Here is a 12,374-nt window from a genome sequence, read left to right as displayed (position 1 = left end):
ACAATTTAGTACAGCCGATTCACCTGACCTGCATGTCTTTGGACTGTGGGAGGAAACTGGAGCACCTGGAGGAAACCCATACAGATATGGGGAGAACATGCAAACGCCACACAGAGGATGACCCAGGACACACCCCCCAGGGTTGGACAACCTCGGGGCTCAAACCCAGGACCTTCTTACTCTGAGGCGACTGTGCTAACCACTGCACCACCGTGCCGCCCAATACCAAACATCAATTTACTATAGGACAGTTTCCAATATCATAGATGGAGCTAGAGAAGTGTAGATTATATAGTAACAATCATAAATGTGCCCCAAAATGCTTACATTAAAAGGGTAGATTACTATGAAATGAATGCTTAAAGCCCCTAAGGCTAAACTGCATTCTCAAAAAGATACATTCCTAAATATTGCAGGTTACATTTGGAGATGAACCTGTAGGGATACATTTACATGGTAAGTGAAAAACAACATCAATAAATAAATGGAACCCTTTGTAGTAAATACAACAAGGCCTCACAAAATTCCAGTGGGCAAACAAAAATCAAATTTACCTCTACCCTATCAAGATTGCATACATTAGATTAAGTTTTTACCTATAAATATATCCTACAGGCCGCAAGAGATAATTGCAATCAAAAATTGCACATATTTAGCAGGTTTCATTTGTGGATAAACTTAACATAGCGTATAGAAAAAGTCAACACTAATAATGAATTTACTTAGAACCCTCCACAATGCTAAATACAATATATAAATACAATAGACATCAAGGCCTCAAAAAATCTTGCAGTATATGTGTCTTTTTTACTAAAGAGTAATCCGAGGGGTATCTTGTCCAGCTCTAGACAGTCCTGGATAAGTATGAATATAGTATCAAGTTCATTTACCAACGTGACCTGTTGATTGTGTCCGTTTATATATGTATGCATTGATGCATGATGATTTTTTGAGGCCTTGATGCCTATTGTTATACTTTGAATAAACAACAGGAGATTGCCATGACCATATTTGCACATTTGCATGGTGATGTAGCAAAGAGAGTGCCCTCCAGTCCCCTCCAATGTTTTGTTTTGTTTTTTTAAGCCAATAATACTGCCTGTGTTGGACTGTTTGACATTATGAAAAAAATTGCCCAACCCTAGTTTATATTAAGTTACTGACAAAGCTCAGGCATGATGTGAGCCATTCTGGTCCTTTTAAGGAACAGCTAACTTGTTACTGATGCTAGGAATCCCGACCCCACTGTGTTTATCCACTCTGTTTACATGCTTTACATGCCAAGTGAAGCCTTCAGTAGTCTACTATGCATCATCGGGATAGGGATGCTTCACAGTTAAACAACAGGGATCACTTAAAATGGGTACAAGCTATACCGTTCCACAAAGTGTACCCACATTATGTGAAACCCTCTTTATTCAGGTGTACATGGTGGTATGGACAGCAGATCATCTGCTCATCGGGGCATTTTGTGGTATAATTGCCCACACATCCTACAGTTATTTAGAGGCTGCAGCATGAGTTTCTGAATGATTACAGGTATTTGCTATACATGATTGCACAATGCTAAATACAGGAATATACAAAACTACTACTACTACTACTTTCGGCTGCTCCCGTTAGGGGTCGCCACAGCGGATCATCCGTTTCCATTTCTTCCTGTCTTCTGCGTCTTCCTCTGTCACACCAGCCACCTGCATGTCCTCCCTCACCACATCCATAAACCTCCTCTTTGGCCTTCCTCTTCTCCTCTTCCCTGGCAGCTCCATATTCAGCATCCTTCTCCCAATATACTCAGCATCTCTCCTCCACAAATGTCCAAGCCATCTCAATCTTGCCTCTCTTGCTTTGTCTCCAAACCATCCAACCTGAGTGGTCCCTCTAATATAATCGTTCCTAATCCTGTCCTTCTTCGTTACTCCCAGTGAAAATCTTAGCATCTTCAACTCTGCCACCTCCAGCTCCGCCTCCTGTCTTTTCGTCAGTGCCACTGTCTCCAAACCTTATAACATAGCTGGTCTCACAACCATCTTGTAAACTTTCCCTTTAACTCTTGCTGGTACCCTTCTGTCGCAAATCACTCCTGACACACTTCTCCACCCACTCCAACCTGCCTGCACTCTCTTTTTCACCTCTCTACTGCACTCCCCGTTACTTTGGACAGTTGACCCCAAGTATTTAAACTCAGATGTCTTTGTCACCTCCACTCCTTGCATCCTGACCATTCCACTGTCCTCTCTCTCATTCACGCATAGGTATTCCGTCTTGCTCCTACTGACTTTCATTCCTCTTCTCTCTAGTGCATACCTCCACCTCTCCAGGCTCTCCTCAACCTGCACCCTACTCTCACTACAGATCACAATGTCATCCGCGAACATCATCGTCCATGGAGACTCCTGCCTGATCTTGTCCGTCAACCTGTCCATCACCATTGCAAACAAGAAAGGGCTAAGAGCCGATCCTTGATGTAATCCCACCTCCACCTTGAACCCATCTGTCATTCCAACCGCACACCTCACCATTGTCACACTTCCCTCATACGTATCCTGCACCACTCCTACATACTTCTCTGCAACTCCTGACTTCCTCATACAATACCACACCTCCTCTCTCGGCACTCTGTCATAAGCTTTCTCTAAATCTACAAAGACACAATGCAACTCTTTCTGGCCTTCTCTATACTTCTCAATCAACATTCTCAAAGCAAACATCGCATCTGTGGTGCTCTTTCGTGGCATGAAACCATACTGCTGCTCGCTGATCGTCACCTCTCCTCTTAACCTAGCTTCTATTACTCTTTCCCAAATCTTCATGCTGTGGCTGATCAACTTTATACCTCTGTAGTTGTTACAGTTCTGCACATCGCCCTTGTTCTTGAAAATCGGTACCAGTATGCTTCTTCTCCACTCCTCAGGCATCCTCTCACTTTCCAGGATTGTGTTAAACAATCTAGTTAGAAACTCCACTGCCATCTCTCCTAAACATCTCCATGCCTCCACAGGTATGTCATCAGGACCAACTGCCTTTCCATTCTTCATCCTCTTCATAGCTGCCCTCACTTCCTCCTTGCTAATCCGCTGAACTTCCTGATTCACTATCCCTACATCATCCAACCTTCTCTCTCTCTCATTTTCTTCATTCATCAGCCCCTCAAAGTATTCCTTCCACCTTCTTAGCACACTCTCCTCGCTTGTCAGCACATTTCCATCTCTATCCTTGATCGCCCTAACTTGCTGCACATCCTTCCCAGCTTGGTCCCTCTGTCTAGCCAATCGGTACAAGTCCTTTTCTCCTTCCTTAGTGTCTAATCTGTCATACAACTCACCATACGCCTTTTCCTTTGCCTTTGACACCTCTCTCTTTGCTTTACGCTGCATCTCCTTGTACTCCTGTCTACTTTCTTCATCTCTCTGACTATCCCACTTCTTCTTTGCCAACCTTTTCCTCTGTATAATTTGCTGTAGTTCCTCATTCCACCACCAAGTCTCCTTGTCTTCCTTCCTCTGTCCTGATGACACACCAAGTACCTTCCTAGCTGTCTCCCTCACTATTTCTGCAGTGGTTTTCCAGCCATCTGGCAACTCTTCACTACCACCCAGTGCCTGTCTTAACTCCTGCCTGAACTCCACACAACAGTCTTCCTTCTTCAACTTCCACCATTTGATCTTCGGCTGTGTCTTCACTCACTTCCTCTTCTTGGTCTCCAAAGTCATCCTACAGACCACCATCCGATGCTGCCTGGCTACGCTCTCCCCTGTCACCACCTTGCAGTCTCCAATCCCTTTTAGATGGTGCCTTCTACATAAGATATAGTCCACCTGTGTGCACTTTCCTCCACTCTTGTACGTCACCCTGTGTTCCTCCCTCTTCTTGAAATATGTATTCACCACAGCCATTTCCATCCTTTTCGCAAAATCGACCACCATCTGTCCTTCCACATTTCTCTTCTTGACTCCATACTTTCCCATCACCTCCTCATCACCTCTGTTCCCTTCACCAACATGTCCATTGAAGTCCGCTCCAATCACCACTCTCTTCTCCTTGGGTACCCTCTCCACCATGTCGTCCAACTCATTCCAGAATTCTTTTTCATCCATCTCACACCCAACTTGCGGGGCATATGCGCTGATAACATTCAGCAATAAACCTTCAATTTCCAGCTTCATACTCATCACTCTGTCTGACACTCTCTTCACCTCCAGCACGCTCTTGACATACTCTTCCTTCAGAATTACCCCTACCCCATTTCTCCTCCCATTCACACCATGGTAGAAGAGTTTGAACCCACCTCCGATACTCCTGGCCTTACTCCCCTTCCACCTGGTCTCTTGCACACACAGTATGCCTACCTTTCTTCTTTCCATCATGTCAGCCAGCTCTCTCCCTTTACCAGTCATAGTGCCAACATTCAAAGTTCCAACTCTCACCTCCACATGCCTACCCTTCCTCCTCTCTAGCTGCCTCTGGACATGCTTTCCTCCTCTCCTTCTCCTTCGCCCAACAGTAGCATAGTTTCCACCGACACCCTGCTGGTTAACAGTACCGGTGGCGGTCGTTGGTAACCCGGGCCTCGACCGATCCGGTATGTAAGTCTTATTTATGATCCGCATATTTGATTTGGCAAAGATTTTACGCCGGATGCCCTTCCTGACGCAACCCTCCCCATTTGTCCGGGCTTGGGACCGGCACTAAGGATGCACTGGCTTGTGCATCCTCAGTGGCTGGGTTAGGAATATACAAAACTGATAAAGATAAAATAAGATAAGGGGAATTTATTACTTTTTCAGAAGGAATAAAAAATAATCAGCCATCAAGCAAGTACAATTCAAATGCATAAGAAAAAGAGCAGATGAGGCGGGGAGAATTCTGTTGATGCTTTGTGAGATCCAGGGTAATAGTATCATACTAGCAAATGTGTACGCTCCAAATATAGACAATCCTGCATTTTTTTTTACTACTGAAGAAAAAACTAAACGATATGGGAGTCTATCCAATTATCATGGGTGGGGATTTTAATGAAGTAATGGACCCAGTAATAGATCATACCTCTCCATCAGCCTGCACCTTCAGAGCGAATGCGGTGCTCAAAGAAATGTCCAGGGCATCTGGTTTGACAGATGTTTGGCAGCTACAAAACCCATCATCAAGGGATTATACGTACATTCTTCTCTACGCTCATTCTCTAGGATATATTTCTTTTTGGTATCTCAGTTGTTAATACCCGCTATAGTATAAAGCAACATTGGTAATATAATTCTTTCAGAACCATAGTCTAATATTTCTTCATGTACTGTCCTTTAATAGGCCAGTTAAATCAACTAGAAGGAGATTGGACTCTAGTCTCTTATTAGATGAGACCTTTAAGGAAACACTTGGATCACAAATTAATCTGTACATAGAAACCAATTTACCAACAGCTCCATTGGCAGGAGTAGCCTGGGAGGCTCTGAAAGCCTTTTTGAGAGGTCACATAATTCAACACTCTTCGTATAAAAAGAAGCAAAATTATGCAAAACTCCAGGAGCTTGAAAAACAGATCAGAATTGCAGAGTCAAACTTTAAAAAAAAAACACTTCCCCCCGAAAATCTTACCAAGTTGACCAGACTGAAGTATGAGATTAATTCAATTATGACTCAGAGGGCAGAATTCTCTCTTTCAGGCCAGACAGAAATATTTTGAGGAAGGTGATAAGGCTGGTAGACTACTCGCCAGATACATTAAATGAAAAGAAGCAATGTGCACTATTCCAGTCATTAGGATGGAAGATGGGCATCTTCTGTCTGATCCCAAGGAGACAAATGTGGCTTTTAGATATTTTTATGTAAAACTTTACACCTCTGAGTCAGAGGTAGACAAAAATGACATTACTTCGTTTCTGTCAACCCCCAATCTTCCATTGTTGTCAGAGGACCTGCTTGAACATCTTGATTCAACCATTACTATTGAGAAGATAACTGACATTATCAAGCACCTACTCTCAAGTAAAGCACCAGGTTTAGATGACTACATGGCTGATTTCTACAAGGCTTACACCGAGGAACTAGCACCATTACTCCTAGACACCTATAACGAAGCTCTAGAGAAGGGAAAACTTCTTCCCTCTCTATCAGAGGCCATTAATACCCTTATTCCGAAAGAAGGGAAGGACCCTTTAGATTGTAAAAAATTCAGACCCATTAGTTTGACGTCCTGTGACAATAAGATACTATCTAAAATGTTAGCTAATCGGCTGCACAGAGTTATAACCTCTTTGATCCATCCTGACCAGGTCGGTTTCATACACTCCTGCTCCTCAGCAGACAACATTAGGAGATTTGTAGATATGTGGGCTACTCAGGATAACACCTCTCCTATGGCTGCCATCTCACTGGATGCCAAAAAGGCATTTGACAGGGTGGAGTGGCAATATCTGCTCGCCACCTTGGAATGTTTTGGTTTCAGCAAGAGGTTCATAGATTGGATTGGTGTTATATACACCTATCCCAAGGCATCTGTGCTCATCATTGGCATAATCCCTCCCTCATTTGAACTTGGAAGAGGCACCAGTCAGGGGGACCCTCTCTCCCCGCTGCTCTTCGCCATTGCACAAGAACCATTAGCAGCGGCTGTCCGTAGAGAACCTGCATTTCCAGGCATTCAGATTGGTGACAAATGTCATAAACTGATGTTGTACGCAGATGATATTCTTTTGTTTATGTCCAATCCTGAACGCTGTCTTTCCGCCTCACTTAAAATTATTGACAAGTTCTCATCCATTTCAGGTTATAAAGTGAACTGGACAAAGTCTGAGGCTCTCCCTCCCCCTTACACCATATTGCCCCAAAAACCTCTTCCAATCAGGCATTTTTGCTTGGCCTAAAAAAGGCATCAATTATCTTGGAATAACACCCCCCCCCCCACTGTCTGACTAGATTAAAATAAACTTTGACCCCCTATTGGTGAAACTGTGGGCTGTTATAGAGCATTGGTCTCCATTGTATTTCTCTATGTGGGGCAAGGTAAACATCATTAAAATTAATTGTGCTTCGAAATCCAACTACCTACTGCAGGCTCTCCCGATCCAAATCCCACTACACTACTTTAAACAATTTGATCAACTTTGTAGTAAATTCTTATAGAACAATAAATGCCCAAGAATGAGCCTGAGAAAACTGCAGAGGCCAGTGGACGGAGGAGGCCTTGGGGTGCCTAACCTGTTATTTTACCATCCACTTTCACTCTCAGGCATATGGCACAGTGGTCCTTGCCCCCAGAGAGAGTTCCCCTATGGTTCCATCTTGAGAGCACCATTTACATTCCTCTTATGCCCATGAACTATATCACAGCCAAACTATCCCCACAGTATTAGTCACATCCTATTTTGTCCCATATTCAGTGGGTTTAGAAGAGAATAGCGCAGACCCTTAAATTTGACCCCTTTCTTCACCGATCTGCCGGGATCTGGCTAAATACCAAGCTCTGTATAGATAAATCACCCTTCCTCTGGAAGTCCTGGTTTCAGAACGGTATCACAGTCCTAGGGGACCTGTTTCAGGCAGAAACTTTAAAATCCTTTGAGGCACTTGGGCAGGAATCGGCTCACCACACACTCAATATTGGAAGTAGTTGCAGTTAAGACACCTGCTGGTACAAATTTTCGGCTCCCCCTCAATAGCCCCATCTAGTGGTGACACTCTAGAGCAGGTCCTTAAGATCTTTGGATGTGGTCATGAAGCTTCTGTCTACTATTCTGTGAGCCTTACAGCCTCAGATTCCAATATATTGACCCTAAAATTGACATGGGAAACTGATTTAATAGGTTTCATTTTCAGAGGCACAATGGGGAAGAACACTTAGAAACAGGGAAAAAATGTCAAGGGAATGGTGAACAAGGCTGATCCAATTCAAAATTGTAAACAGAGTCTACTGGACGCCATCTAGGCTGCGTAGAGTGGGTTTGGTGGACAGCTCAGAGTGCTGGAGGTGTCTTGACAAAGATGGCACTTTAGTACACATGCTTTGGAGTTGCCCAAAAATACAGGAGTTCTGGTCTTCTATACATATCTATGTAAAAAAAAAAAATTACCGGCCTGTGATTGACTCCACCGCTTGCTGACTGGATCCAGACTGCCCTTGTGTTAGGAGGGAAACTCGTGGTCAAAGAATGGAAAGCCTCCTCTGCACCAGCGCCATCTTTGAGGCACACTTTTCTTGGTCAGCTGGCTGCCCTAGAAATGTTATCAAGTAGGCTGCTTAATAAGGTGGAGGAATATCACTTGAAATGGCGGCAGTACCATTCTTATGTATTGAGCTTATGGTGTTTCCAGCTCATAAAAATAACAGTAAAATATCACATAAAATGCAAATAAGTGAGAGTACATTTGGTTAGAATACCTGTTGACAAGCAATGCTGTAAACTTTTAAGCACTCCACACATTGCAGTCATGTTTTTTTCTTTTGTTTGTTTTTGTTTCTTCTTTTTTTCTCTTTTTTCTTTCCTTGTCTCAGTGTGTCACTCCTATCTTTTATTTATTTTTGGTCTGGTTGTGTTTGTTTCATTCCCATGGTTTAATATCGTTGTCATTTGAAATTGAAATACTTGTATGTATTTTGTTTATCGTGGAAAAAAACCCTATTAATCATAAAAAAAATCAGCCATCAAAAAACAGTGGGTTTAAAAAACAGCATAGATTTTATCAAAGTGTTCTGAAATGAATGTGAAAATCTAATTGTATTTAAGTCTGTACTCAAGCTTGAAAAACACTGAATAATATTACATTTTGAATTGTCTTTGCATTCAGTAATTCTTTGAAGAATCTTTCATATTTTTTTTTACCATTTATAAAAAGTATAGAAATTAATGGAATTGAACCAAACCAACCCATGATCAAAATGTAAGAAATTTAACAGTTAATATGTAACACACCTATTTAAAAAAAATAAATTCAGAGACCAACCTTTTAACAGTTTCACATTATTGAAAAGTGATGGCAGAAAAAAAAGTAACAGAAAATACAATCTTAAAGTTGGTAGTCTTATAGCTTAAAATATAAAAATAAAACATATAAAATACAATCTTAAAGCTAGTTTTTATATCTTACTGTAAGTTTGGCAAGTATCATTTATGCTATTTAACCCAGATTTATCCTTGAATATGTACTTTTTGTCATGTTCCTTCCTTTCAACACCGGTTCTTTGTTAATCCTCATCAACTATATGTGTGTTAGTAACTGCGTTTCCGGGCAAGTGTTTTGTACAAATTTTGTCATTCAGAAAAAAAAAGCTTGAGGGAAATGCCAAATATCAAATAAAATCCCCAAAATTCTCAGTTTTTACACTCACTTGAGGTGTGGATAAACTTTTTATTCGATGTAAAGAAATGCAGTACATTGCGATGGAAACACATTTGCCGAATTTTTTTTAAAAAATTTAAATAGAATTTTACCCCATGATCTGTTTCTTCATTTTAACTGGTCCATCTTTCTCATGGGTGTTGAAGTGTGGACATATGACTTAGACCTGTATATATTGAGCTTATTAGTAACTTGCCTATACATTTAGTACTTACCAAACAGCTTGTGTTTAATGTATGTTGACCCCCCTTTTCTGTACACTCTTGTCTTGTGTTAGCTCTGGAGCCTAGTGAGGAAGCCAACACCACGGATAATTCTCTTGACACCAACGCCTCTACCATCATCTCCACCATAGCCCCTTCCTCTTCTCCCCCCACTGAGGCCACAGTGGACCTTACCTGCCGACCCCGAACAAAACGCAAGGCCACCAAGCCCATCAGTAGTTTAGCAGCCTCTGGTGGAGACATCTCGATTCGAGGAAGCTTATCAGACCTTGCAATGAAACCAGAGATCCAGACAGATGATGCTTCTGAGCAGGAAAGTCCATCTGCTCAGCTGTCTGCCACCACAAACTCAGACGAGCCGAGTCCTGATAGACTTAACAGCCTGGGCCTCGACCTGGCCTGGATGCAAGAGCGTGTCAGCCATCTTGGGGCAGCCTTTGCAGTAGCGCAGTTAGGCCTGGGGAACACAGAGACCAACCACCCCTCGGCTTCCTTCCCAACAACGGGGGGAGGAGGAGCAGATGGCTTGGATGGCCCTCCCACAATGCTCTTTCCGGGCGGTGCTCATGAAATGGCTAGCTTTGCAGCCTCCTTCGACATGGCTGCCGCCGCTGCTGCAGCAGCAGCCGTTGTGGCTGCACCTCCACCTCCTTCTCCTCCTCCTCCTCCTCCGCCGCCGCCAGCTCCTCCAGCAGCTCCACTGTCCAGCAACAGACGTCCTTACAGGAGTGGCAGACCGGCAGCCAAAGAGCCAATGGTGTGCACTGTCTGTGGGCGTGTGTTCCCCAGCGCAGCCACCTTGGAGCTTCACCAGCGGGTGCACACAGGCGAGAGGCCCTACAGCTGCCCCCATTGTGGGAAAGGCTTTGCTCAGCCAAACAACCTACGAGTCCACCTCCTCATCCACTCTGGAGAGAGGCGCTACCGATGCTCCCTGTGTGGGAAAAGCTTCATCTCATCCAGCCACCTGAAGCGGCACCGCACAGTTCACACCCAAGAAAAGCCGTACAGCTGCTCTCGCTGTGGACAGTCCTTCAGCCAGATGTGTAGCGTTCGCCGCCACCGACAGCAGTCACAGTGCGGCCTGTAGACTGAGAGACCAACAATAGAGCATTGTGGAAGAGAAAACAAGGTGGAAATAGGTGAATCGGCTCAATGTGTAGGATGGGCTAACTTGGCTAAATTGTTCAACTGAAAATCCCTTTTACGTGGGAATTCATGCATCCTATCACTTAGGTCAGAAAATGAGTCAAATGGACATGTGTGAGCATCAATATTACTTTCTCCCAAAGGTAGAAACAAGGCAGTTTGGGTCTTTGATATCATGAAGAGACTTAAGAGTTGATACTTGTCCCCAGTTCGTAGGAACAATGTGAGCTCTGTTTTAGGGTGGTTATCTCTTGTAAGTACCTTTGGTGTAAACATCAACTTCAGAAACAGATGAGCACGTAGTGGATGGTAAGAGACATTGAGGCTAAGTGCTTGAGAGGGTGTACAGTGAAAGTTAATTAATCCATTTTGTCATACAGATTAGGTCATTTATCTGACGCCGCCCAGTCTGTTTCAGGAATCCAAACATCATAAAGATGGTTAATGATAAGGAAGGGGTTAATGTTGATCTCAAATCCTTTTAAAGATGCACACAATCATTGTGCAATAAAATTACTGTAGATTGGTGTTGAAATGGTGTGAATTCCTCTGTAGCACCTACATAACAATAGAGTTAAGTTGTGTGACATCATCGATGTAAAAATCTCTCTCCAGGTGCTTACCACAAGATGTGAAGCCCTGAGTTGTACATAAATCCATCCATGCCTTATTGACTGACCTCTGAAGTCCAGTCTACACTTGCAGACTTACCTTTTGTTTCCATTCTGTTTGGGGATCACTCACATCAGGACATTTAACTGGCTCCACTCCAGGGACACGAATGTGTTATTAAGATCCAGAGACCACTCTTCAATTCTGACACATTTGTTTTTAACCTCTTTACCTCTCCATATTTGAAAAGAACTTTCCCAGGGATCCATGTGGACCACAAAAAAATTAGTAAAAGCTGTATTACCATTGTTTCTGTTAAAATTGTGATTTCTTTGTCCCCCTTTTCAAACTGATTGCAAAATAGTGAATGTGAGTGGCAGTGTATGGTCAGGATAAGAAAAAGTAGGTGAACGTTTGGAATTACCTGGTTTTCTGCATTTGTTAATCATAAACTGTGATCTGATCATCTAAGTCACAAGTATAGACAAACATAAGAAGAAGAAAGCCACTTTATTTTGTCATCGTACAGGTTACAATGAAATTTGTTCTCTGTATTTAACACATCCTATTGTATAGGAGCAGTGGGCAGCTGCAGCAACCAGGGACCAAATCCAGTTCTTCTTTTCATTGCCTTGCTCAGGGGCACAGACAGGAGTATTAACCCTAACATGCATGTCTTTTTGATGGTGGGGGAAACCGGAGCACCTGGAGGAAACCCACGTAGACACGGGGAGAACATGCAAACTCCACATAGAAAGGACTTGGGATGACCTGGGGTTTGAACCCAGGACCTTCTTGCTGTGAATCAACAGTGCTAACCACTGGGCCACCGTGTTTAAGCTAGTAACATACAATTATAATATTCCATGTCTTTATTAAACACACCCATTCAGCATTCACTGGTGGTGAAGAAATTAAGTGAACTCGTGGATTTAATAACTAGTCGAACCTTCTTTGTAGCAATAACCTCAAACAAACACTTAGCTGCAGCTCATACCCGCACAGTGTTCGGGAGGAATTTTGGACTATTCTTCCTTACAGAACTGCTTCAGCTCA

At 43.0% G+C, this 12,374-nt stretch overlaps 1 protein-coding gene across 1 annotated transcript in view; it reads left to right on the top strand.

The window, feature by feature from the left end:
• The window catches only part of LOC130112893 (zinc finger protein 236-like), a 34,200-nt gene extending 23,460 nt beyond the window's left edge, over positions 1 to 10,740 (top strand). Inside the window, exons 9-10 of the mRNA XM_056280416.1 lie at positions 5,908 to 6,159; positions 9,611 to 10,740. Coding sequence (XP_056136391.1) covers positions 5,908 to 6,159; positions 9,611 to 10,647 — 1,289 coding nt within the window. The 3' untranslated portion in view covers positions 10,648 to 10,740. The remainder of the gene's footprint in view (positions 1 to 5,907; positions 6,160 to 9,610) is intronic.
• Positions 10,741 to 12,374: the final 1,634 nt, after the last annotated feature.

The sequence above is a fragment of the Lampris incognitus genome, chromosome 5 (assembly GCF_029633865.1).
Source record: "Lampris incognitus isolate fLamInc1 chromosome 5, fLamInc1.hap2, whole genome shotgun sequence".
NCBI lineage: Eukaryota > Metazoa > Chordata > Actinopteri > Lampriformes > Lampridae > Lampris > Lampris incognitus.
The sequence above is the reverse complement of the archived record's forward strand: the minus strand, read 5'-3'. Positions and strand labels throughout refer to the sequence as shown.